At 40.8% G+C, this 26,354-nt stretch overlaps 1 protein-coding gene across 1 annotated transcript in view; it reads left to right on the forward strand.

Annotated features, from left to right (window-relative positions):
* The window catches only part of CNTNAP2 (contactin associated protein 2), a 2,003,631-nt gene extending 1,978,268 nt beyond the window's left edge, over positions 1–25,363 (forward strand). The window contains exons 24-25 of the mRNA XM_024742848.1: positions 14,933–15,013; positions 20,141–25,363. Of these exons, the coding sequence (XP_024598616.1) occupies positions 14,933–15,013; positions 20,141–20,340 (281 nt within the window). The 3' untranslated portion in view covers positions 20,341–25,363. The remainder of the gene's footprint in view (positions 1–14,932; positions 15,014–20,140) is intronic.
* Positions 25,364–26,354: the final 991 nt, after the last annotated feature.

Here is a 26,354-nt window from a genome sequence, read left to right on the forward strand (position 1 = left end):
AAGGAAAATTGCTTTTAATCAGAAGGCCGCAGCCTGGGGAGATGGTGGACTCAGTGTCCCCCAAAAACCACCTCCGAAGATTCTGCTCGGCCATGAAAGTTTAAAGGAAAGAAGGAAGTCATCTCAGTGCATCACTGAGATGGGGGAGGTCAGAGTCGTCCCCATCCGCCACTGTGTGCAGGCTTGTCCACTCCTCGTGATACATCATCTCCTTAGATGCTGCCTTGTTCACACAGTTTGTCCATGAGATTCCCGAAGAGATCTGGTCATCTGTTAATTACTTTTTCTTCACTTCTTTGATCCACAGAAAGAACCAACAGATTAGGCAAGGTATTGTGTGAGCAAAAGATTTGAAAGGTGTGCTAGGGCCAGAGATGAGTGGAACATGGGTGCCTGCTTTAAGGTTAGTGACAAGACAAAAGGGTGCCCCCTGCTAAGAGCTCTTTCCTGCCGAAAGCTGATTACTTTCTTCCTCCCTGATGCGCATGCTTTAGAGAATCACCTATTTCAAATCAGGAAAGGTCTCCAAGGACATGTCTAAGATAACTGTTTATTAAATTCCTCGGCTGTTTTTTCTTAGACTGCTCAATATTGAGCAGTAATAGACTCTCCCCCTCTACGTTCAGAATACTAAAGGATTGTCCTCAGAAATGAAAGCAGGGTTCCATTAGGAGCTTTCACAAGACTAAAAAGAAATAGGGCTACAGGAAATGAAGCCACGGGGCATTCTGTCATGCGGATCATTTAAAAGCACACAATGAGTCAGCACACCACCATCCCCCAAAAAAAGACAAGGTCTCAGAAGGAATTATTTCAGCTCCTTCTCAGGCATCACGTTAAATGAAGACACCCAGGCACAGGAACAGCAGGAGATGTGAATCACCCGGAGTCGCAATTAAACCTCTGCCGCTCAAAGGGAGGTGTGTACTCAGACTCCCCCGCAGCCCATCGGAAATGCAGACTCGCAGCCCAAGGCACTCAGAATCTGCATTTTAATCAGATTCCAGGTGGTTTGTGGGAGCCTTCAAGTTGGAAAGCTCCGAACCAAAGCACTCAGGAATCAGTTTATTTTCTCCTAAAGGCACATCAGAATGAGGTATACAGAGGAAGACAAAGCCTACACAACCCACTCGAGGCCAGTGAACCCCCTTCTCCTAGTTCCTCAAGGCTGAGGTGCTTCATCCCTGACCTCCGGAGCCCTGTGTGAGGGCCAGCACCTAGGTATTCTAATCCAAATACCTCCCACAGTTAATCAGACAAAAGAATGCAATGGCAGCCTCATTTGGGAGTATCAGTGGATCTCCTTCCCGAAAGGCAACTGAGACAGTTTAGAAGTTGGCTAAAAAAACCGATGGAAGGAGGGAATTTAGTAAAAATCGATTGCTCTTTCAGTACCTTCATTTAAAGTTGGCATTATTTAAGCAGTCAAGATCTATAGTAGAGGACGGCAAGCTCCTTTATTCTGTTTCTTTTCACCTAATTAGCCTCTTTTGGTCACTGGATCTCCGACACTGGAGCAAGCAGCTGCCACTTGGCCGCTCTTTTAAGAAGCTGGAAACGTAAGGCTTGATTACCTTCCCACGTCGAAGCCCGAAATTCATACTCTCTTCACTGTTGGGGCTCTGAAATTCTGGCTGGTCACCTTTCTGTAGAAACTGAAGTGAAGGGTGTAGTAGAAACACAAAACTGAGGCCCACCAAGGTCCTGCCGCATAGGGTTTGCCTGGCTAAAATCCTGCCGGCCCTGAGAAATCTCCCCCTCCTGAAAATGCGATCAGCAATGCCCTCTCTGAAAATACAGGAGCATCCCCTGAGATCTTCAGCATCTTACTTGACAACAGTTTGTTTTCATAGGAGTTTCCAAAGTATCAGTCAATAGTGAATGGCTAAAACAGTTTGAAAACAATTGTTTTCTGCCATAGAGCTCAGATTTGAAGAGAGTGAATAAAGTGAAAGGAAGCAAAGAAACTGGGAAGAGCAAAGACGTATTTACAACACGGAGCGCAGACTCCACTACAAAAAGAATGTTGCAATTTAAATTAAATTATAATTAATAGCAACAGTTTTGTTGAAGTATCTCAAATTATCCCATTAGATGCTGAAGCCCAAGTGGTTTCCATGGCAATATTTTCTCTAGATGTCAGCTACCATCTGATTTTTTGGTCCCTGGTATATGACAACCTGAAGCATTTAGTGCCTTTCATTTTGGGGGAGTTTTCTGCTAGACAATCTCGGTTTATTTTTATATGCATTTAAATGTGTGTTTTACATGCTACTGGTTTCTGAGCCTAAAGTCTACAATTTTACGTATTTTGAAATTTAGTAAATAAGAATCACAATTACCTCGTTTATGTTCTGTATTTTTAAAATTATTTTTATCTTTTATTTTTATACAACTTTAAAGGTTACACTCCATTTACAGTTATTACAAACTATTGGCTATATTCCTCATATTGTACAATACATCCTTGTAGCCTATCTTACACCCAATAGTTTGTACCTCCCACTTATTGTCTGTCTTTTTGATTATAACCATCCTAAGTGGGTATGAAGTATCTCACTGTGGTTTTGATTTGCATTTTCCTGAAGGGTAGTAATACTGAATGACTTTTCATATGTTTATCAGCCACTTCTATATCTTATTTGGATAAATGTCAATTCAAATCCTTTGCCCACTTAAAAAATTGGGCATGTCTTTTTATTATTGAGTTGTAAGTGATCTTTATATATTCTAGATATAAGTTATTTCCCTTATCCCCAGATAAGATATATACCTTATCAGATATATAATTTGTCAATTTTTTTTAAACTATGGGTTGTCTTTTTGCTTTTTTTATGGTGTCCTTTGAAACACAAAAGTTTTAAATTTCAATGATGTCCAATTTATTTTTTCTTTCATTGTTTGTGCTTTTGGTGTCATATTTAAGAAATTATTACCTAATCCAAGATCATGAAGATTTATGCCTCTGTTTTCTTCTAAGAGTTTTATAATTTTAGTTCTGAAATTTAGGTCTTTGATCCATTTTGAGTTAACTTTTGTATATATGGTGTGAAATTGGGGTCCAACTTCATTCCTTTGCATGTGGAGTCCAATTATTGTGATATAATTCACATATTATACAATTTACCCATTTAAAGTGTACAATTCAATGGCTTTTGGTATATTACATTATTAACCTTTTAAAAATTGTAATAAAATATATATAACATACATTTGCCATTTTAAACATTTTTAAGTGTTTAATTCAGTGGCATTAGTCACACTCAAAATACTGTGTAACCATTACCACTATCTATTTCCAAAACCTCTTCATCATCCCAAATAGAAGGTCTCACCATAGGCAATAACTCCCCGTTCCTCTCTCCCCAGTCCCTCGTAAGCTCTCATCTACTTTCTGTCTCTATGAATTTGTCTACTCTAGGTAACTCATGAAATGGAATCATACAACGTTTGTCCTTTTGTATCTGGTTTATTTCACTTACCATAATGTTCATCCATGTTGTAACATGCATCAGTACTTCATTCCTTTTTATGGTTGGAAAATATTCCAATGTATGTACCACATTTTATTTGTCCATGGACGAATATTTGGGTTGTTTCTACTTTTTGGCCAATATGGATAATGCTGCTACACACATCAGCACACAAGTGCTGATGAGCACTTGCTCTCAGTTCCTTTAGATGTATACCTAGGAGTGGAATTGCTGGATCATATGATAATGGTATGTTTAGCTTTTTTTTTTTATAGATCTTTATTGAACTATCATAACTGCACAATACTCTGTTAGCTTCTGTTGCACAACAAAGCCAATCAGCCATACGCATACACGTCCCCATATCCCCTCCCTCTTGAGCCTCCTTCCCATCCTCCCTATCCCACCCCTCTAGGTCATCGCAAAGCACCAAGCCAATCTCCCTGTGCTACGCTGCTGCTTCCCACCAGCCAACTGTTTTGCATTTGGTAGTGTATGTATGTCGACGCTGCTCTCACTTTGCCCCAGCTTTGCCTTCCCAACCCATGTCCTCCAGTCCATTTTCTATGTCTATCTCTTTATTCCTGCCCTGAAACTAGGTTCATCAGTACCTTTTTTTTCTTTTTTTTTTTAGATACCATATATATGCATTAGCATATGGTATTTGTTTTTCTCTTTCTGACTTACTTCACTCTGTATGACAGACTCTAGGTCCATCCACCTCACTACAAATGACTCAACTTCGTTTCTTTCTATGGCTGAGTAATATTCCATTGTATGTATGTTCCACATCTTCTTTATCCATCCATCTGTCGATGGACATTTAGGTTGGTTCCACATCCTGGCTATTGTAAATAGTGCTGCAGTGAACGTTATGGTACATGTCCCTTTTTGAATTACGGTTTTCTCAGGGTATATGCCCAGTAGTGGGATTGCTGGGTCAGATGGTAGCTCTTATTTTTAGTTTTTTAAGGAACCTCCATAGTTTTCCATAGTGGTTGTATCAATTTACATTCCCACCAACAGTGCAAGAGGGTTCCCTTTTCGCCACACCCTTTCCAGCATTTATTCTTTCTAGATTTTTTGATAAAGGCCATTCTGACTGGCATGAGGTGACACCTCATTGTATTTCTGATTTGCATTTCTCTAATAATTAATGATGTTGAGCATATTTTCAAGTGCCTCTTGGCCATCTGTATGTCTTCCTTGGTGAAATGTCTATTTAGGTCTTCCACCCATTTTTTAACTGGAGTGTTTGTTTTTTTGATATTGAGCTCCATGAGGTGTTTGTGTATTTTGGAGATTAATCCTTTGTCTGTTGTTTCATTTGCAAATATTTTCTCCCGTTCTGAGGGTTGTCTTTTTGTCTTGTTTATGGTTTCCTTTGCTGTGCAAAAAGCTTTTAAGTTTAATTAAATCCCATTTGTTTATCTTTGTTTTTATTTCTGTAACTCTAGGAGGTGGGTCAAAAAAGATCTTGCTGTGGTTTATGTCAAAGGGTGTTTTTCCTGTGTTTTCCTCTAGGAGTTTTATAGTATCTCGTCTTACATTTAAGTCCTTAATCCATTTTGAGTTTATTTTTGTATATGGTGTTAGGTAGTGTTCTAATTTCATTCTTTTACATGTAGCTGTCCAGTTTTCCCAGCAACACTTATTGAAGAGGCTGTCTTTTCTCCGTTGTATGTTCTTGCCTCCTTTATCATAAATTAGGTGCCCATATGTGCATGGGTTTATCTCTGGGCATTCTGTCTTTCACCATTGATCTATATTTCTGTTTTTATGCCAGTACCATACTGTCTTAATTACTGTAGCTTTGTGGTATAGTTTGAAGTTGGGGAACCTGATTCCTCCAACTCTGTTTTTCTTTCTCAAGATAGCTTTGGCTATTTGGGGTCTTTTGTGTTTCCATACGAATTGTAAAATTTTTTGTTCTAATTCTGTGAAGAATGCCATTGGTAGTTTGATAGGGATTGCAATGAATCTGTAGATTGCTTTGGGTGGTATAGTCATCTTCACAGTATTGATTCTTCCAATCCAAGAATGTGGTACATTTCTCCATCTGTTTATGTCATCTTTTATTTCTTTCATCAGTGTTTCATAGTTTTCTGAGTACAAGTCTTTCACCTCCTTAGGCAGGTTTATTCCTAGGTATATTATTCTTTTTGTTGCAGTGGTAAATGGGAGTGTTTCCTTAATTTCTCTTTCTGATTTTTCATTGTTGGTGTATAGGAATACCAGAGCTTTCTGTGCATTAGTTTTGTATCCTGTAACCTTACCAAATTCATTGATTAGTTCTAGTAGTTTTCTGGTGGCATCTTTAGGATTTTCTATGTATATTACCATGTCATCAGCAAACAGTGACAGCTTTACTTCTTCTTTTCCAATTTGTATTCCTTTTATTTCTTTTTCTTCTCTGATTGCTGTGGCTAGGACTTCCAAAACTATGTTGAATAAGAGTGGTGAGAATGGACATCCTTGTCTTTTTCCTGATCTTAGTGGAAATGCTTTCAGTTTTTCACCATTGAGTATGATGCTTGCTGTGGGTTTGTCATATATGACCTTTATTATGTTGAGGTAGGTTCCCCCATGCCTACTTTCTGGAGAGTTTTTATCATAAATGGGTGTTGAATTTTGTCAAAAGCTTTTTCTGCATCTACTGAGATGACCATATGGTTTTTATTCCTAATTTGTTAATGTGGTGTATCACATTGATTGATTTGCCTATATTGAAGAGTCCTTGCAGCCCTGGGATAAATCCCACTTGATCTTGGTGTATGATCCTTTTAATGTGCTGTTAGATTCTGTTTGCTAGTATTTTGTTCAGGCTTTTTGCATCTATGTTCATCAGTGATATTGGTCTATAATTTTCTTTTTTTGTGATATCTTTTTCTGGTTTTGGTATCAGGGTGATGGTGGCCTCATAAAATGAATTTGGGAGTGTTCTCCCTCTGCAATTTTTTGGAAGAGTTTGAGAAGGATCGGTGTTAGCTCTTCTCTAAATGTTTGATAGAACTCACCTATGAAGCCATCTGATCCTGAACTTTTCTTTGTTGGAAGATTTTTAATTATGGTTTCAATTTCATTACTTGTGATAAGTCTTTATATTTTCTAATTCTTCCTGGTTCAGTCTTGGAAAATTGTACCTTTCCAAGAATTTGTCCATTTCTTTGTGGTTGTCCACTTTATTGGCATATAGTTGTTTGTAGTAGTCTGTTATAATCCTTTGTATTTCTGCAGTGTCAGTTCTGATTTCTCCTTTTTCATTTCTAATTTTATTGATTTGCATCCTCTCCCTTTTTTTCTTGATGGGTCTGGCTAAGGGTTTATCAATTTTGTTTATCTTCTCAAAGAACCAGCTTTTAGTTTTATTGATCTTTGATATTGCTTTCTTTGTTTCTATTTCATTTATTTCTGCTCTGATCTTTATGATTTCTTTCCTTCTACTGACTTTGGGTTTTCTTTGTTCTTCTTTCTCCAGTTATTTTAAGTGTAGGGTTAGATTGTTTATATGAGATTTTCCTTGTTTTTTGAGGTGAGATTGTATTGCTATAAACTTCCCTCTTAGAACTGCTTTTGCTGCGTCCCATAGGTTTTAGGTCATCATGATTTCATTGTCATTTGTTTCTATGTATTTTTTTATTTCTTCTTTGGTTTCTTCAGTGATCTCTTGGTTATTTAGTAGCACACTGTCTAGCCTCCATGTATTTGTGTTTTTTACAGTTTTTTTTCCTGTAATTGATTTCCAGTCTCATAGCGTTGTGGTCAGAAGAGATGCTTAATACGATTTAAATTTTCTGAGGCTTGATTTGTGACCCAAGATGTGATCTGTCCTGGAGAATGTTCCATGTGCACTTGAGAAGAAAGTGTATTCTGCCACTTTTGGGTGGAATGCTCTATAAATATCAATTAGACCTATCTGATCTATTGTGTCATTTAAAGCTTGTGTTTCCTTATTTATTTTCTGTTTGGATGATCTGTCCCTTGGTGTAAGTGGGGTATTAAACTCCCCTACTATTATTGTGTTACTGTCTATTTCTTCTTTCATGGTTGTTAGTATTTGCCTTATGTATTGAGGTGCTCCTGTGTTGGGTGCATAAACATTTATAATTGTTATATCTTCTTGGATTGATCCTTTGATCATTATATAGTGTCCCTCCTTATCTCTTGTAACAGTCTTTATTTTGAAGTCTATTTTATCTGATATGAGAATTGCTACTCCAGCTTTCTTTTGATTTCCATTTGCATGGAATATCTTTTTCCATCCCTTCACTTTCAGTCTGTATGTGTCCCTAGGTCTGAAGTGGGTCTCTTGTAGACAGCATACATATGGGTCTTGTTTTTGTATCCATTCAACCAGTCTGTGTCTTTTGGTTGGGGCATTTAATCCATTTACATTCAAGGTTATTATTGATATATATGTTCCTATTACCATTCTCTTAATTGTTTTGGGTTTGTTTTTGTGGGTCTTTCTCTTCTGTTGTGTTTCCTGCTTAGAGAAGTTTCTTTAGCATTTGTTGTAAAGCTGGTTTGGTGGTGCTGAATTCTCTTAGCTTTTGCTTCTCTGAAAAGCTTTTGACTTCTCCATCAAATCTGAATGAGATCCTTGCTGGGTAGAGTAATCGTGGTTGCATCACTTTAAGTATATCCTGCCACTCCCTTCTGGCCTGCAGAGTTTTCCACTGAAAAATCAGCTGATAACCTTATGGGCATTCCTTTATATGTTACTCTTTGTTTTCCTCTTGCTGCTTTTAATATTTTTTCTTTGAATTTAATTTTTGTTAGTTTGATTAATATGTATCTTGGTGTGTTTTTCCTAGGGTTTATCCTGTATGGGACTCTCTTTGCTATTTCCTTTTCCATTGTAGGGAAGTTTTCAATTATAATCTCTTCAGATATTTTCTCAGACCCTTTCTTTTTCTCTTCTTCTTCTGGGACCCCTATAATTCGAATGTTGGTGTGTTTAGTGTTGTCCCGGAGGTCTCTGCGATTGTCTTCAATTCTTTTCATTCTTTTTTCTTTATTCTGCTCCTTGGCGGTTATTTCCACCATTTTGTCTTCCAGCTCACTTATTTGTTCTTCTGCCTCAGTTATCCTGTTATTGATTCCTCCTAGTGTATTTTTCATTTCAGTTATTATGTTGTTCATCTCTGTTTGTTTGTTCTTTGGTTCTTCTAGATCTTTGTTAAACATTTCTTGTATTTTCCCATTCCGTGCCACCATTCTATTTCTGAGATTCTGGATCATCTTTACTATCATTACTCTGAATTCTTTTTCAGGTAGATTGCCTATTTCCTCTTCATTTATTTGGTCTTATAGGTTTTTATCTTACTCCTTCATCTGTGACATATTTTTTTGCTGCCTCATTTAAAAAAATTTTTTTTATGAGTGGGATTGTGTTCCTGTCTTACTGGTTGTTTGGTCTGAGGCTTCCAACACTGGGGTTTGTAGGCTATTGGGTAGAGCTGGGTCTTGGTGCTGAGATGAGGAACTCCATGAGGCCTCACTCCGATGAATATTCCCTGGGGTCTGAGGTTCTCTGTTATTCCAGTGGTTCAGACTCAGAGCTCCCACTGCAGGAGCTTCAGCCTGACCCTGGTGTCGTGAACCGAGATCCCACAAGCCACCTGGGGTGGCAATAAAAAAAAAAAAAAAACAAAAAAACAAAATTATGCTAGTAAACTAACACGTATGTTAGGAAGAATATAAAAATATAGATGAATCAACAACCAGAAGGTACAACAGTATCACAATAGTGAAAAAGAGGAGGAGGGAAAAAAAAGGCGGGGACAGGAAGGCCTTGGCTGTCGAGAGTGGGGCCTAAGCAAGGGCAAGGCTTGGGTGGTGGGTGGGGCCAATGCTCAGGACCCACAGGGCTGGAAAAGGCCCTGGGGGCTGTGGAGGGTGGGGCTTAGGCCCAAGGAACAGAAGGGGCCCAGGTGTGACCCCCACTCCTGGTTTCAGAGGGCAAGGGACCGGCCTGGGAGCTCAGCAGTCTCCCCAGCCCGAGTGTGCGGGGCAATCGCCCTCTGCTCCTCTCCCACTCCTCCCAGGGGGCCCCTCCCGCCTGCCTCTACTGATCTCCCCGGCCTCCCTCCTATGTCCGCAAGTACCCATGTGACCTGGAGGGGGGATTGGAGGGCAGGGGACCGGCCTGGGAGTTCAGCGGGCCCCCCAGCCTGAGTGGATAAGCGATCGCCCTCTCCTCTCCCGCTCTTCCCGGAGAGTCCCTCCCGCCTGCGTCTCCTGATCTCCCCGGCCTCAGGGGCGCCGATCCTGTCTGGCCTCCACTTTAACTCCCCCGCATCGGTTCCCCTACGTCCTACTGGTTCACTTTGGGGTTCCTCCCATTTCCTTGTATGGGGTTCCTCCCATCTCCAGAATACACAACAACCCTAGTTGTGGGGAGACGCTAACTCCGCATCCTCCCACACTGCCATCTTGACTCTGCCTCTTGTATTTTTTTTTAATGCTTTACTACTGCTTTTCCTCCCTATATGCTCAATGAGACAGGCAAGAAATTTAAGGCTAGAGAATTCAAATCTCTTTTTAATATTCCATTCTTATGAATATCTTTTAAATCAGCTTATTGTACTTAAGTACCTGCCTTGAAGCTTCCTCTCTCAATTTTTCACATTCTGTAAAGGCAGTCAAAATTATAATCTGACAGTAATGTTTTAAAGCACAGTTAGCACTATTCATGATTTCACAAGTGTTACCCTAATGGGGATAACCATTCTCTCTGTGCCGTTTGGGCCCATAGGGAATTGTATCTGGAATATTGGGTTTCTCTTCTTACGATGTTGGTTCAGAGTTCTTAGTTTATCACATTGCTCAGCTGATGCTATCGTCATGTGGAATTATCTTTGTCAGGTAAAATGCCTCACATGCTCACTTTTGAAGCCAGACAAGTGCAGTCGGGAGCCTTTAGACGTCTGTGGGCCTCCCCAGACAGCCCACCAACCACAGAGAAAACAACTGGGCTAAATCAGTTGGTCGCCTTAATGATGGTGATGACTTGATAAAGCCAGTGTAGACCCCTTCTTCCTCATCAGAGGCACTTCAGCTTAGTGCCTTGCAAGTGGTTTCTGGAGCCAATTCCTGGCTCCACTGCTTCTTGGTCATGGGACCTCAGCCAAGTGTTCAGCCTCCAAAATGGGATGAATATACCAACCTCACAAGGTTCACAGGAGGATGAAATGAGCTAATCCATGAAAAGGGCTTAAAACAGTGCCTGACTTGTAGGAAGTGCTATTAATATTATTTCCTAAACAGCTTGCTCCCCAAACTTGAATTTCATGTCAATTTACCTTTTGTGCTCTATGGTAGAAGGAAAACGCTTCTAGGCTGATTCCACCAGAGCAAACACTTGCTTTTCTGGGCCCCAGAGAGTTTTATATGTGAGGAAAGTATAGTCCAAGTAATGAGTAATTTCATGTAGTCCTAAAATTTAGAGCTTTACCACGCATCCATCACCTACGTGACAATTGGGGGTCTTTGTTGTGCAGTGTCCCTCACCTGGCGGCAGGTACGGGGTAGGCTCAGAGCTAGCTGCCCGAGGAGGGCCGCCCCCTCGCCCCGCCTGGCACACGGACAGAAGAGGCAAGGATTAGATTGTCTTTTGCTTTCCTGATGAGGTCTTCCTAGAATGTAGCAAAGGTCAGGCAAAGGCCTTTAGAAGTGGAATAAAACAGTCATGGTTTCTATTCTTTGGGGGTAAGAAGGTGTATTTTTACTCACCCTGTCCTAATTTCTGACCATCTTACTATATCTGTATGATTAGGAGGAACAGCTCCCCCTGGGCCGGCTGTTACAGAGTGTGTGTGTTCTTCCCTTTTTTTTCCCGACCTGAAGTTGGAGGAAGGGAAAGGGCAGGTGCACCAGCGCTGAGCTCTCAGCTTGCTTCCCAGGTTGAAGACAGAGATGATGGGCAGGGAGGCTGTCTGTGTGTGGAACTGTCCGAGTGTGTTTGGGGGCCTGGGATGCACGTGCCTTCTCTGGGGGCTCTGCAGCATCGGCCAAGCTGTTTAACAGGCATGTCCACGGGAGAAGGATCCCCCACCATCAGTTCCTGCAGCAACGTGTCTGCCTGTCCCTGCTGGCGGGAGGCGGGGAGGAGAGCTGATCTGTGGCTGATGGGACAAAGGAAACATGGTCTGTCAGTGTAAAGGGGATGACCAGACAAACAGGATGTGTGCAAGGGAAACAAGCAGGAACACGCTTCCAGGAGACACTAAATCAGAGCTGGAATAGCAGCACACTTTAGTGTTATCATGTAGTGTGTCAAGTGAGAAAAAACATGCACAACCAAAAAGTTGAGAATTATGTTTTATGCAGTGGACATACTGAGGACTTAAGCCCGGGAGACAGACTCTCAAATAGCTCTGAGGGACAGCTCCGAAGAGGTTAGGGTGGGGCCTGGGTATATGGGAGTTTTTACAACCAAAACAAATAGTTGGTACATCAAAGGATTACTATTAATTAAAGAAAAACCAGCCATCTCAAGTTAATGAAGTTAGCAATTTTTTATGTATGGGAAAATTCCAGAGTCTGGCCTCACGGAGATCATTTCTTTGATAGGCACCTTAACTGTCTAGGGCCAGTATCCTGTTTGCTCCATCCTGAATCTCCTCAGGGTGCACTGTGGGGGTGGGCGTGGCTGATGGCTTGATGGCAGCAACATCCTTTGACAGGTGACATTCTTTGTCCACAGTGTCATTTGGGTCCCAGAAGAAAAGTGTATTGAATACAGTCTTTGCCTATTCGACACAAATCTGGTCCTGAGACATAATATCTAAAGTCTATTTTGGAACTCCCCTGGTGGCACAGTGGTTAAGATCCGCCTGCCAGTGCAGGGGACACGGGTTCGAGCCCTGGTCCGGGAAGATCCCACATGCCGCAGAGCAGCTAAGCCCATGTGCCACACTACTGAGCCTCCGCTCTAGAGCCCATGAGCCACAACTACTGAGCTCGTGTGCCACAACTACTGAAGCCCGCACACCTAGAGCCTGTGCTCCACGACGAGAGAAGTCACCGCAACGAGAAGCCCGCGCACCGCAACGAAGAGTAGCCCAAAGAGAAGAAGGGCGAACCAGGTGTCCTGACAGAGAGTGCCATGTGGGTGAGCAAAGACACGTCCCCCTCAAGCATCAGGAATCCGTGTGCCTAGAATGCTGAGGTGGAAAAGTGGTTCCATGAGGAAAGAGGCAGGAGAGAAATTCGTCTCAAGGGAAGCCTTCCTCCCCGTGTCAAGGAGTTCAGATTTTATAACAGAGGCAATCCTGGGGTATTTTTAATGTTCTTTTCTAGCTCTTATTATTCTCCTTGGGTCATCTCAGGTCACATCCATACCTTCCACTAATGTTTGTATCAATAACTTCAAGAGAACCGGAGAGAGGATGTCAGTCTCTAGGCATCTGTGTTTCTCTGCAGTTTGTGGCCAAGGACGCAAAGCTCTCTTTGGAGCGGGAACTCCGCTGTGTCCCACCATCCATGTTATCTGAAGCAGAAGAGCAAAGAGTTGTGTAGTGTCATGAATACCAAACAGAATAATGACAAAATTGCCACTGTAATTTTTTTGTTACCAAATATATTTTGCAGATTTATATTATTGATGTTTAAGGGTCAGGAGATTTCTGTGTTTATCCAAAGGAGATGAGAGATATGACCCACTCACCCGAATGTCTAGTAGTTATCGCCATACATCCTCGAGGCACCTCAGATTCAATGTGTCCAAACAAAACAAGTCTGTCTCCCCGATCCCCAAAGAAAAGACTCTTCCTCCCATAGGCCCTATGTAAGCTAAACCGTCTGAAAGCTGGCATTTCCTCACCAGCTTACCTGTCTGTGTCTTCCTAGCCCTTGAAAGGCAGGACAGGGAAGATTATTGACTTTGGAATTAACCCTACCTGGGTGTTAATCCCAACTAGGCCACTTACAAGCTCCGAAGCTTTTGATTCTTTAGAAGGATGTAGACCAAATAGAGTCCAGAGAAAGGTAAATACAATGTCAAAAGACCTAGAAACTGTGCCCCAGAGGCGCAGTGAAGGTGCAAGCCTTTATCCTTGGAAAACAGCTCTCAGTCTTTGAAGGGGGGTTGACATCAGGGAATTATGTGTATTGATAACCAAATCTTACTGTGTCCTATGAGTGTGTGAGTTACAACGTGGAAGCTGCCCCATAATTTCAGGCAGTTCACTATAAACAGGGTCATAACTAAAACCACATCCATGCTTCAGGTTAGTATTTTGACTATATAAACCAAACTCTTCAATGAGGCATGGAAAGTTCTCATTAATAACAATTTTCATCTTTTTTATTGTTTACTGTATATCCCCAGCACTTAGAATAGCGCCTCACATGTGGTAGGCATTCTGCAAAGGCTTGTTGAAATAGGGAGAGAAATAGAAAATTTATTAGGCAGTTAATACTCTTCTCAACACTTATAAGATATTATCCTCTTACAAATTCCTGAAGTGTACAGTGTTTTACTAGAGCCATGTAAAATATTCATTTAAAGAAATGATTAATTTTTAAAACAAAAACACTAATTTGAAAAGATACATGCACCCCAATATTTATGGCAGCATTATTTACAATTGCCAAGATACGGAAGCAACCTAACTGTCCACCAACAGATGAATGGATTAAGAAGATGTGGTACCTATATATACAATGGAATACTACTCAGCCATAAAAAGGAATGAAATTTTGCCATTTACAGCATGGGTGGACTTGGAGAGCATTATGCTAAGTGAAATAGGTCAGAGAAAGACAAATACTGCATGATATCACTTACATGTGGAATCTAAAAATACAACAAACTAATAATGACTATAACAAAAAAGAAGCAGACTCACAGATATAGAGAACAAACTAGTGGTTACGAGTGGGGAGAGGGAGGGGGAGAGGGGCAAGATAGGGGTAGGGGGCCAAGAGGTAATGGAGGATAACCTTTAAGAATTGTGACTCACTATACTGTACACCTATAACTTATATAATATTGTACATCAGCTATACTTCAATTTTAAAAAATATTTTTTAATGATTACTTTTTAAACTAATGCTGTAAGCTGTAAAAAGCTCATTGGCGAGTATATCCAGTGCGACCAGTTATGAAAGGGATAAAAGTGGGTTGGAAGCAGATTTCAGCCAAACTTAAGAAAAAGTATTCTAATACATAAACTTGTCTGTCAGTGGAACCAAAGCAAGCCAGCTCAGGTAGTTCTAAGATTGGTTAATACTCCTCCCAAAGAGGTACGCTGTTCATCTGGGACTGGTACAAAGGCAAACAGCAGACACTGAAGTGGCTGTGATTCTTCTGGGAAACAACAGCAAAATGGGTTTAGATGAAATGGAGATCTCATTTGGGAAAACAGGCTGTTGAAGGGTTGTATGAAAAACTAGGTATCAAATTATCTGGGATAAATGATATATATGTCTTTTCATTTCTTCCTCTACAGCCAGTGCTGATTTTCCGTATAACCCAGGACAAGGCCAAGCTATAAGAAATGGAGTCAACAGAAACTCGGCCATCATCGGAGGTAGGTGCCTTACAGGACAGGCTTTCCTGTAACTTCTCACCTGTGGGGAGGAGTCATCTTCAATAAAACCATAGTCTAGGGGAAAAGGGGTTATCTGGATTTGTACTTTATTCATTTTGCCGTTTAAATATGACTGAAGGTTGAGAAGTACACATTGTGGAGAAAGTGTGGTCAATGTAACCTGGCTACTTTTTAATGCTGACATATAAAAAAAAAAAAAGAACAGTAGTAGGGAGCTAGCCAGCATCAGAATATGCAAGCAGGCAGTCATGGCAACAGCCAGAACATTTCTTTATGCCCTCCAGTCTTTTCCACGCTCATCCCCTCGCATCCCAAATGGTCCATAATAGCTTACTACAAAATCAGGAAGGACTCTGCCAGTCTGGTTTCAGTTATCTTAATAAAAATTATCAGAAAATTAATAAGCAGGAACTTCCCTGGTGGTCCAGTGGGTAAGACTCCGTGCTCCCAATGCAGGTGACAGGGGTTCGATCCCTGGTTGGGGAACTAGATCCCGCGTGCATGCTGTAACTAAGAGTTCACATGCCGCAACTAAGAGTCCGCATGCCGCAGCTAAGAAGTCCACATGCTGCAACTAAGACCCGGTGTAGCCAAAATAAATAAATATTTTTTAAAAAAGGAAATTAATAAGCCAGAGTATCTAAAATATTCCAGTCTTTTCTTCTCACCAGAATACCTGCAGAATAATTCGACTCTCCTAGTATAGTTCCTCGTGTTTGGATCAGTATCAGTAACCCTGTTGCCTGTTGCCTTCTTTTCTCCCTGCTTCTTCTGCCTTATTTCCTAAAAATGTTTCCTGCCTCTCTAAGTATGGCTAATATTGTAAGCTTATCAAAGGTTTTAAACTCAGCCAATCAACTCAGCTCATTCAGTAGGTTTATTTTCCACAGGAAGAAAGTAAACACCTATATGTATATATGTGACTGTGAAATTAGAATACATTCAAAATGGTGCTCAAAGCACATTGTTCAAAGTTCTGGTATAATCCTTATCCTCATTGTTTTTGCTTTTTTAAGACCAACTTTACTGAAGTATAATGTGCACTTATTTAAGTGTAGCAGGTCAGTGACTTTTGACAGACACATACGCCTATAACCACAGCTACAGTCAAGACACAGAACATTTCCATCCACTGAAATTCTCTTGTGCCCCCTTTGTAATTCATCCTTCCCTCTTCCCCACTTGCTTTTGTCACATAGATTACTTTTGCCTCTTTTAGGGTTTCATATGAATGGAATCACATAGTATGTAATCTGTTGTACCTTCTGTCACTCAACATAACGTTTTTGTTTTTTTAATTACTTTATTTATTTTTGGCTGCATTGGGTCTTCATTGCTGCGTGTGGGCTTTCTCTAGCTGTGGCGAGCGGGGACCACTCTTCGTTGCGGTGCGCGGGCTTCTCATTGCGGTGGCTTCTCTTGTGGAGCTCAGGCTCTAGGCGCGCGGGCTTCAGTAGTTGTGGCTTGCAGGCTGTAGAGCGCAGGCTTAGTAGTTGTGGCGCACGGGCTAGTTGCTCCGCAGCATGTGGGATCTTCCCAGGCCAGGGCTCAAACCCGTGTCCCCTGCACTGGCAGGCGGATTCTTAACCACTGCACCACCAGAGAAGTCCTGACATAACGTTTTTGAGATCTATCCACATTGCTGTATGTACCAGTGGTCTGTTAATTTTTATTGCCAAGTTGTATTCCATTGTATGAAGGTATTATAATTTGTTTTATCTACTCACCTGTTGACAGGTGTTTGGTTTGTTTCCAGATTTGGGTATTTTGAAGATAAAGCTGCTATGAATATTCTTGTCCAAGTCTTGTGTGAACAAAAGTTTTTGTTTCTCTTTGGTAATCCCTAGGAGTGCAATTGCTGGATTATAGAAAGAAGATATTTAACTTTATAAGAAATTCCCATATAGTTTTCCAAAATGGTTGAACCATTTTACACTCCCATAAGCAATATTTGAGAGATCATTTTGCTTCATAATCTTACCAACACTCGGTATTGTCATTCTTTTTCATTGTACCCATCTAGTAGATGAGTAATGGTAACTCACTGTGGTTTTAATGTGTAGTTATCTGATGACTAGTAATGTCAAGCATCCTCTCATGTGCTTATTGCCACTTGCAAATCTTTTGTAAAGTGTCTGTTTAAATCTTTCCCATCTTTTTTTTTCTTTTTGTTTTTTTTACATCTTTATTGGAGTATAATTGCTTTACAATGGTGTGTTAGTTTCTGCTTTAGAACAAAGTGAATCAGTTATACATATACATATGTTCCCATATCTCTTCCCTCTTGCGTCTCCCTCCCTCCCACCCTCCCTATCCCACCCCTCTAGGTGGTCACAAAGCACCGAGCTGATCTCCCTGTGCTATGCGGCTGCTTCCCACTAGCTATCTACCTTATGTTTGGTAGTGTATATATGTCCATGCCTCTCTCTCGCTTTGTCCCCGCTTACCCTTCCCCCTCCCCCTATCCTCAAGTCCATTCTCTAGTAGGTCTGTGTCTTTATTCCTGTCTTACCTCTAGGGTCTTCATGATATATTTTTTTTCTTAAATTCCATATATATGTGTTAGCATACGGTATTTATCTTTCTCTTTCTGACTTACTTCACTCTGTATGACAGACTCTAGGTCTATCCACCTCATTACAAATAGCTCAATTTCGTTTCTTTTTATCCCATCTTTTAATTAGACTTTTTTGACTTCCTGCTATTGAGTTGTAAGAGTTCTTCTTAAATTCTGGATACAAGTCCTTTCTCAGACATATGTATTGTGAATATTTTCTCCTAGTCTGTGACTTGCCTTTTCATTTTCTTAGTGGTATTTTTTTGAAAAGCAGGAGATTTTAATTTTGATAAAGTCCAATTTTTCTAACCTTTTTATAGTTTGTGATTTTTTTAATTCTTTCTAAAAAATCTGCCTACCCCAAGGTTGTGAAGATCTTCTCCTATGTTTTCTCCTAGAAGTTTTTTAGTTTTCATTTTTATTTTTCAGTCTATAATCACTTTGAGTTCACACCTATATATAGTATGAGTTAAAAGTCAAAGTTATTACTTGCCAAATGAATATCTAGTTATTCCAAGATCGCTTCTTGAAAAGTCTCTATTTTTTTCCAATTTAATTTGCATGGCACTTTTGTCAAAAATCAGTTGGCTGCATATGTGTATGTCTTTTTTCTGGGTTTTCTATTCCGTTTTGTTGATCTGTATGTCTTTCTTTGGCCAATACCATGCTTATTTTATTGTTGTATCTTTATAGTAAGTCTTGAAATAAGCAGTGTAACTGCTACAATCATTTCTTTTTTTTTTTTCAAAATCATTTTTACTCTTCTGAGTCCTTTGCACTGCCATATAAAATTCAGAATCAGCTTATACATTTCTACCAAAAAAAAGTTCACTCTGATTTTCGTTAGGATTGCATTAGATCTATAAATGAACATCTTAACAATATTGACCGTGAAGTATGGTATATTCATCCATTTATTCAGGTTTCCTTTAGTTTCTCTCAGCAAGGTTTTATGATTTTCAGTGTACAGTCTAGAACATCTGTGTTCAATTTGTTCTGTTATAAATGGCATTACTTTATTACTTTCATTTCCAAGTGTTTCTTGCTAATATGTAAAAATACAAATTTCACTTTGCTAAATTTATTGTTAGTTCTAACAACCTTTTACTGTATATTCCTTAGAATTTTCTTCATAGACAGTCCCATCACCTGAGAATAGTGTTCTTACTTCTTCCCAATCTGTACACTTTTTTATTTCTTTTTCTTGCTTTATTGCACTGTCTAGGGCTTTCAGTACAATCATGGATAAAGGTATTGAGACCTGACAGTCTTGCCTTAGGGGGAATGTGTTTAATCTTTCACTATTAAATACAATATTAGCTGTAGATTTCTCAGAGATGCCTTTATCGGGTTGAAAAGTGTCTCAGAGATGCCTTTATTGGGTTGAAAGGCATTTCTCAGAGATGCCTTTATCGGGTTGAAAAGTGTCTTTCTCTTGATGGTTTCCTGACAGGCTTCATGATGAATGGGTATTGAAGTTTGTCGTATGCTTTTGTGCATCTATTAAGATGATCATATGGTTTTTCTCCTTTATTTGTTTAATGTGGTAAATTACACTGCTTAATTTTTTAATATTAAATCAATCTTACATTCCTTGAATTAACACCACTTTGTCATGATATATTATTTTCTACCTATTGCTGGGTTCAATGCTAAAATTTTATTAAGAAGGTATATGGCTCCATCATTTTCTTTTCCTATAATGTGTTTGTCTGGTTTTAGTGTCAGTATAATGCTGGCCTCGTAAAATGAGTTGAGTGGTATATCCTTCTCCTCGATTTCCAAACATATGTGTAGGATTGGTATTGCTTCCTTAGGTCAAGTTTGTTAATAGTGTTTTTGAGGTCTTCTAAATTCTTACTGATTTTCTGTTTAATTGTTCTATCATTACTAAGAGAAGAATGTCGAAATCTCCAAATATAATTGTGATTTGGTCTAAATCTCCTTTCAGTTCTGTTAGTTTTTGTTGTTGCTGTTGACTGAAAAAAAAAAGCGCAACCTAGAAGTTGAGAATTATGTCTTATTCAGTGGACAAAACTGAGGACTTAAGCTCAGGACGCAGCATCTCAGATAACTCTGAGGGGATGCTTCAAAGAGACGGGGGGAGCCAGGATACAGAGGAGTTTTTGCAACAAAGACTAGGTAGTTGGAACATCAAAAGATTACTATTCATTAAAGAAAACCAGACATCTCAAGTTAAGGAATTTAGCGCTTTTCCATTTATGGGAAGATGCAAGAGTCTGGGCTCACTGAAATCATTCCTTCGACAGGCACCTCAGCTCTCTAGGGCCAGTATCCTGCACTTTCTCACCCTGAGTTCCCTCGGGGCTCCCCACCTGGGGCAGCTCTAGTGGCTGACTGCTGCAACATCCTTTGTTTACTGGTATGGCAGGCAGCGTTGTTAGCCCACATTGTTGTTGTCGTTTTGGGGTTCTGTGTCTCGTATGGGAGAGGGCAGCACTTGAGGGAACGATGGTGAAGCAGGGGAAAAGTGTTGGCGTGACATACGGGATTTGGTTAACCTCTAGTCCCTCTGCTGTCTCCACCAGGGGTCATTGCCGTGGTAATCTTCACCATCCTCTGCACCTTGGTCTTCCTTATCCGGTACATGTTCCGTCACAAGGGCACCTACCACACCAACGAGGCCAAGGGAGCAGAGTCGGCAGAGAGCGCGGACGCCGCCATCATGAGCAACGACCCCAACTTCACAGAGACCATTGACGAAAGCAAAAAGGAATGGCTCATTTGAGGGGCGGCTCTTTGGTGATGAGATGAGGGCAGGGGGAGTGACTGGGGAGGAGGGCAAGGGACAGAAGCACCCTACTTCATACTCCTGAGCACATCCTAAAAATACTAGCACAAGTTGGGGGAGGCAAGCGACAGAAAACTCCTGAGACTGACGGCCACAAGAAATACTTTCTGATATTTCTTTATAGCTGAGTTTCCCCTTCTGTATCAAAACAAAATAATACAAAAAATGCTTTTAGAGTTTAAGCAGTGGTTGAAACTTGTAGGTACTACCTGTCTTATTTTGTGTGTGTTTAGAGGTGTTCTAAAAACCCGTGGTAACAGGGCAAGCTTCCTACATTTTTCAGAGCCCTTAGAATGGGGATACTTTTTCTTGAGAAAAGCTGATGCACAGCATACATGACTTCCAGCATTTTCTTCCTTTTACATAGAGCCAGCCTCTAACGGGCTATTGTAGTAACTAGTTCGTGTTCACGTAATATTTCTTTTGGTGTCCTGTGAATTGGAAAAGGAGAGATGGGGCAGAGAGAGCCTATGATTTGACAGTTCTCAAAGAGACCTCAGTCTGTGCAGCTCTCTGAGAGTTCCGACCAGACACAGCTGGAGGAAGAGGGGGTGTGGCCCCTCTTGTGTGACAACGTGATCAGTACAACCGAGAGCAGCTTTCAGAACCGAGGAAGCAGTTTCCTGTTGGGATCGTTGGTTTGATATTTCATCAGATTCTGCGAGATAATACTGTTCCACGTCTGCAGTCTTAGCCCTATCCAGTGTCTGTAACTATCAGCTACGGTACCTGGTGACCAGCTGTTACAAAAAAATTTTCCCTCTGCTTTACCTACAACATATTGGGTTAGCTTGTATGTGTGCGTAAGCACCTCAGTGGGGAATTAGAGCCAGATGTTAAGACTTGTCTGCTCTGTTTCTTTTATAGTTGGTAGCAAGAGTATGGATACTTCCTAGTAAATGCATAAATTATGTTGGTCTTCTTATTTTGCTTTAAATCTCTAGTCTTTAAGCCCCGGGACAAGATCCTAGCAGACAGTGTCCTCTGAGTGGATGAACCAAAATAAAGCCAAGTTGTGACTGCTAGTATTGTCATTGCTGTTACTCTGGAATCATGTGGAAAAACCCTGCCGTATTTTAACTCATCTACTCCCATGTATTGTTCCATCCTAAACAGACACACTGCCGTGATTCAGGGGCCTTCTTCGGCAGACACATTTGAATCTCAGGTTCATCACAACCTGGTAACTGATTATTGCCTCTCAGAGAATGGACATGTCTGGTCAAGCAGTTTAATCAGGAACCTTCATCAACTGATTCCAGCAAGTAACTATTTATTTAAAAATAATCGACTGTGTGTGTAGGCAGGTGGGACAGTGCTCCTACCGGAGGATCCAAAAAATAATTTCATTTATTTATTTTACAAGAAGGTGACACAAAAATTATTTCTAGAATGACTGCCATTTATGGACCTTATAGTTCAGGCTGTTATACTTAATAAGTACCTCAGAAATTTTTTTTAGACTTTTGAGGAATTAAATATCCCTTTTTTCTTTCTCCCCCTGGAAGGAGGTGAGATGAGGGTAAAAAGGTACTGATGCTATTGTTCTGTTGGCCTGCCTGGAGAAAGTGGAAATTCTAGTTCATTGGGGTTATATATTCAGGGTACTCGGGATGCCTGACTTATTGGAGGACCTCAGTTTCTTGAGTGATGGGAAATGTTATCCAGAGCTGCACATGGCACCAGTGCCTGACAAAAGGAAACAGTGGACCAGTTAATTCACATTCAAGTCAAGGTCATAAACAAAAGAGAATCCTAGCGCCCTTTTACAGTTGCTGACCTCGGGCACAGTCATAACCACCGTTTATTTAAAAAGGTCTTGATCATCCTTCCATAAAATGCATTTACCATGAAAAGCATTTATTAATGACCAAATATTAGAACAACATAACATTTACAAATGACATATTGAAAATAAAGGCTATTTATTTGACCAAGATGACTACCATGAAGGGATTCTTTTACATATTTTCAAAATGAAAGAGCAAATTTTAAACATTATGTTTAAAAATGTTTCTGATTTCTTAATACCTGTTTGATAGGTATTACTTTTGCACTTAACAAATAGCACCAGGTGGAAATTTATTATTTATTGCATTTGCCATGAGAGCTTTATTCTTTATACATTGAGCACTTTCCCTTTCTTTCCAAAATGATTAAGAAATTAAAACAAACATAGCCCCTTATACTAAAATGTTCTCACCCTTTCTCTTCTCTGTCTTCTTTTCTTTTTCCTGCCACAAAAAGTGAAAAATAAAACCTAACACTTCTCCCCAGATTTTCAAACGTAGGGCACCGGGGTGACCGCGGGGACCCGTGTTTCTCCCACCTCAGCATCGTTTGAGATTTACAGACGCATGACACGGCCTCTGCCCTGAAGGCGGTTACAGCCCAGCCAACGGACAGAACACCGAAAAAGTGGATGAGGTATTAGTAATGAAGTAAAGGGCCAAATATGTGCTGGACATCTTCTCTTTGGGACTGCAGTCTTCACCCAAGTTCCTAAAGTTATTTGTGAAGGCCACATACAGTACCTTCTTAAATGCTAAATAATTTTGTTTTATGTGCAGAAAAGAAGACAGCTCTTTTTTCCAGCTCCCCAGGCAGCCATGACGTTATGACCCAAGCTCAGGGCCCAGTCCTGCTTTGTCAGTCATATCCTGCAAAAGCCTGGTGTCTTATAACCCGATACCTTACCAATCAAGCACAAAGAGGCTAGTGGTAGTCTCTTTAAATAATAAAAGAATCAGAACAAAAACAAAAAGTTTTCTTTAAATAAGAGGTGGTTTTCAAGTTGCAGAAGAAGCTGACAGTTGATTTCGGGTTGTTTGTGCAGGAAACATCCTCCGTGTATAAAGCAAGCATCTCTGTTTTGAGTTGCTAGGATTGGGGTCTTCAAATGAATGCAAAATCAGTCCCCATCTGCGCTCTCAATGTACTCCCTTGAGCTCAAGGATGCTAGCTCAGGAGGTAAGAGGTTATACTCTTAAGTTCTTCTCTGGCCCTTCATAGTATATAAGACAACATTTCCCTTGTGGCTTTCAAACATTCTGCTCAAAAAAGAAAAGAAAAAAAAAAGGTGTGAGATAGAGACCTGTTGTGTGGGAGGTTTTATTGACGATCTGGGGATAAGAGTTTGAGAACGTTTATTGGAAAATTTCCTGTTGCCCCGTGTTTGACAAATAAGCATCCTTTACTAAAAGGAGCAGGATGTCAGAGGCACAGGAAAGAGAGTTGGCGTGAGCCCGAGAGTGGATCTTAACGTTGTCGTTGAACATCTGTGGGGCAGCCACCAGATGGCACTGAGAGCTGGGCACAAAGACACAGACCATAGAAAGCTCCAAAGGAAGAGCTAACAGCTACCGTTAGGAAAATGCAGTGTCAGTGTAGCGTCGGGATGAAACTCTCAGTTCCTTCTATAACAGGATCTGTACTTTTCTGTTCTTCCACACGTTCTTTTTCGCCCTGTCCTTTCTCTTTTGGTGTAAACGTTTTCATGGTCCCTTGATATCTCACACCTCCAAACTAATGATTAGCACCTGATTGGAACCTCTTAATATTTTTTTTTTCCTTTTCACCATCCTGCCAAGCAGTTTTCAAAAAGAAAGACAACAATTAGTAAATTGAATTCGGATGAGCCAGCCAAAAATAGGTCTGAATTGCTAGTCCCACCTCATCCTGAAATAGATGAGAAACAAATAGTGTTTCTAACTGATCGGGGCTAAAACCCAATAGGTACCGTTTTTAAAATGATGTTTTGGTGAGAGGTGGTCCCTAGAGCTGACCCTTTGTCTCTCCCTGACGTGCTCTGTAACCTTGGCCAGCTCGCTGAAGGTCTGTTCCTTTTCGCCTCGTGTAAGACAGAGCTGTTTTATCTACTTCCCGAGACAACGGTGAGGTGCCGTGGATTCTTGGCTGTGGATACTTTGAAACCCAAATATAAAGGCCAAAGTCAGTGGACCTATGGGAAGACTTAGTTTCCAGCTCGTGGCTGTAAGTCACATCCAAAGAAACCACGCATCCATGTCCAGGAGTGTAGAGACGTGAAGCATTGCTGTACAATTACTAGATTCTAAGTCAGGTAGACTGCCAGGGAGCTAATCCGTCAACACTGGGAGATGCAACACAGCCAAAGGCCAGAGAAATCAAGACACCACATGTATAAAACCCGAAGTTCCCACCTGGGTGTGACTTGTCGCTTACACACGCCCCAGTATGATTATAAATAAGACAACATTGAAAAGCAAATGTGACTTTCACGGAGCCCGATGGCCCTGTGCCTACACTACACACACCCTGCATGATGATGTTGGAAACTTTAAATTTATTTCACAGCAGTATTTTTTGGATACAAATGGTTCGTGAAACTCATTATCCATGAAACAGGGAAACCGTGTTGAAAAGTTGGTTATCTCCCATGGAGCAAAGACTAGCAAAAGGTAATAAAGATACCTGGGCACACGGGTATTAATACCCAGCAGGCACTTACGAGTTTATTTTCCAGATGAAAATGTGCTTTAAGAGCAGGTCTACTTATGGGGGCTGCACCACTTTCCGAGTCTCAATTTTTTTTCAGCAACTGCTGGACCCTGAGATGGTCATGGAAACGTGGAGACTCCTCCCATCTGGTAGGCCAAGAAACAGTTCTCAGTGTCACTGATTCTACTTTCTGTCTTGTCAGGTTTCTTTTTGTTTGTTTGTTTTTTCAGTGAGCATGGTGAACTGCAGAGGTTAGGGTTGTGAAAAGCTGGGCTAATATTCTTTCTGTAAAGTCAATTAGGCTTCCATCCCTGTGAAATAACACGAAATTTTGCTCTCTAAAAGCAACAGCATGTAAACTAGAATGAAAGAAGGAAATCATGTATGTATGCCTACTATTCTTTGTGAATGTCTTTCATTTAACTAAAATTATATTAGAAACTGGATTGATAAATAAAAAAGTCCAAAATAGTTTTAATTATCCTAAAAGCGATTCTTTGTGTTTTGTTCCACCTGATTCTCTTAGAAGCTATTTTCAACCTTCAGCAAAGAAAGTTTCAGGCACTGAAGTACACATCTCTTTGGAATATAATCTTTCCAAAAGCTGTGGCGAACTGGTCGCTCCGCAAAGACAGGTCTCGTCTGGATGCATCCATCGTTAACCTCCATTTGCCGCAAGCTCCTCCCTGCACCCCATTTTTCTTTAAGTGACTTAATGGATGTTGGCTTCAGGTTTTGGATTAGTTTACACACAGCTTGGTAAATTATGGTTGGAGCTCCATGATGTCCAGAGTATATTCTGAGCCCAATTTGGGATGAGGGAGTAACGCTGGGTAATGGACAAATAGATCCAGGCCAGTGAGCTAGGTAACAGGAATTTACAACGTGTCCGGAGATGCGAGATGCAGATCTTTCTAAATGCACTCCTGTGCATTAAGGGCTGCAGTTCTTAGTTCTTAGTCCCATTTTCTAGTCTTCAGTTACCATTGGGAAGCCATTTCCTGCTAATCAACTTTCAGTGAGGCATTGATTCAGTACACCAAATTAAGTGTGAATTCCAGTTAAAAGCCCAACCTCTCTGTGCTTCAGCCATTCCCAAAGCCAATCAATAGAAATAACTCTGAAGTCTGTTTAGAAGGCGTTGCGCCCTGAGGTTCTTTGTCGGGATTCTGCTTTGCAAGTGTGATCCAACAGGTGTGGGGAGAATGTCAGAAATTCCCCCCGAGAAAAGAAAATCAGCGCTTGTAAAAGTTCATGACAAACGAATTTTAAAAGGATGAGCTGGCCAGTTCAGAGTTTACCGTCTGCACCACATCCTTCCTCCCTTTCCCAGTCTCCCTGCCGTCAGCCATGTGGACACCAAGATCAGTAAGCTCCAGGGAGACAGCGATTTTATTCTGCAGAAGCAACATCTCTTCAATGAACGGGGAGTAGAGAAGCAGAGAAGGGGTCGGAGGGAGAACAGCGGGGGG

Source organism: Neophocaena asiaeorientalis, unplaced genomic scaffold, assembly GCF_003031525.2.
Source record: "Neophocaena asiaeorientalis asiaeorientalis breed wild unplaced genomic scaffold, Neophocaena_asiaeorientalis_V1.1 scaffold798, whole genome shotgun sequence".
NCBI lineage: Eukaryota > Metazoa > Chordata > Mammalia > Artiodactyla > Phocoenidae > Neophocaena > Neophocaena asiaeorientalis.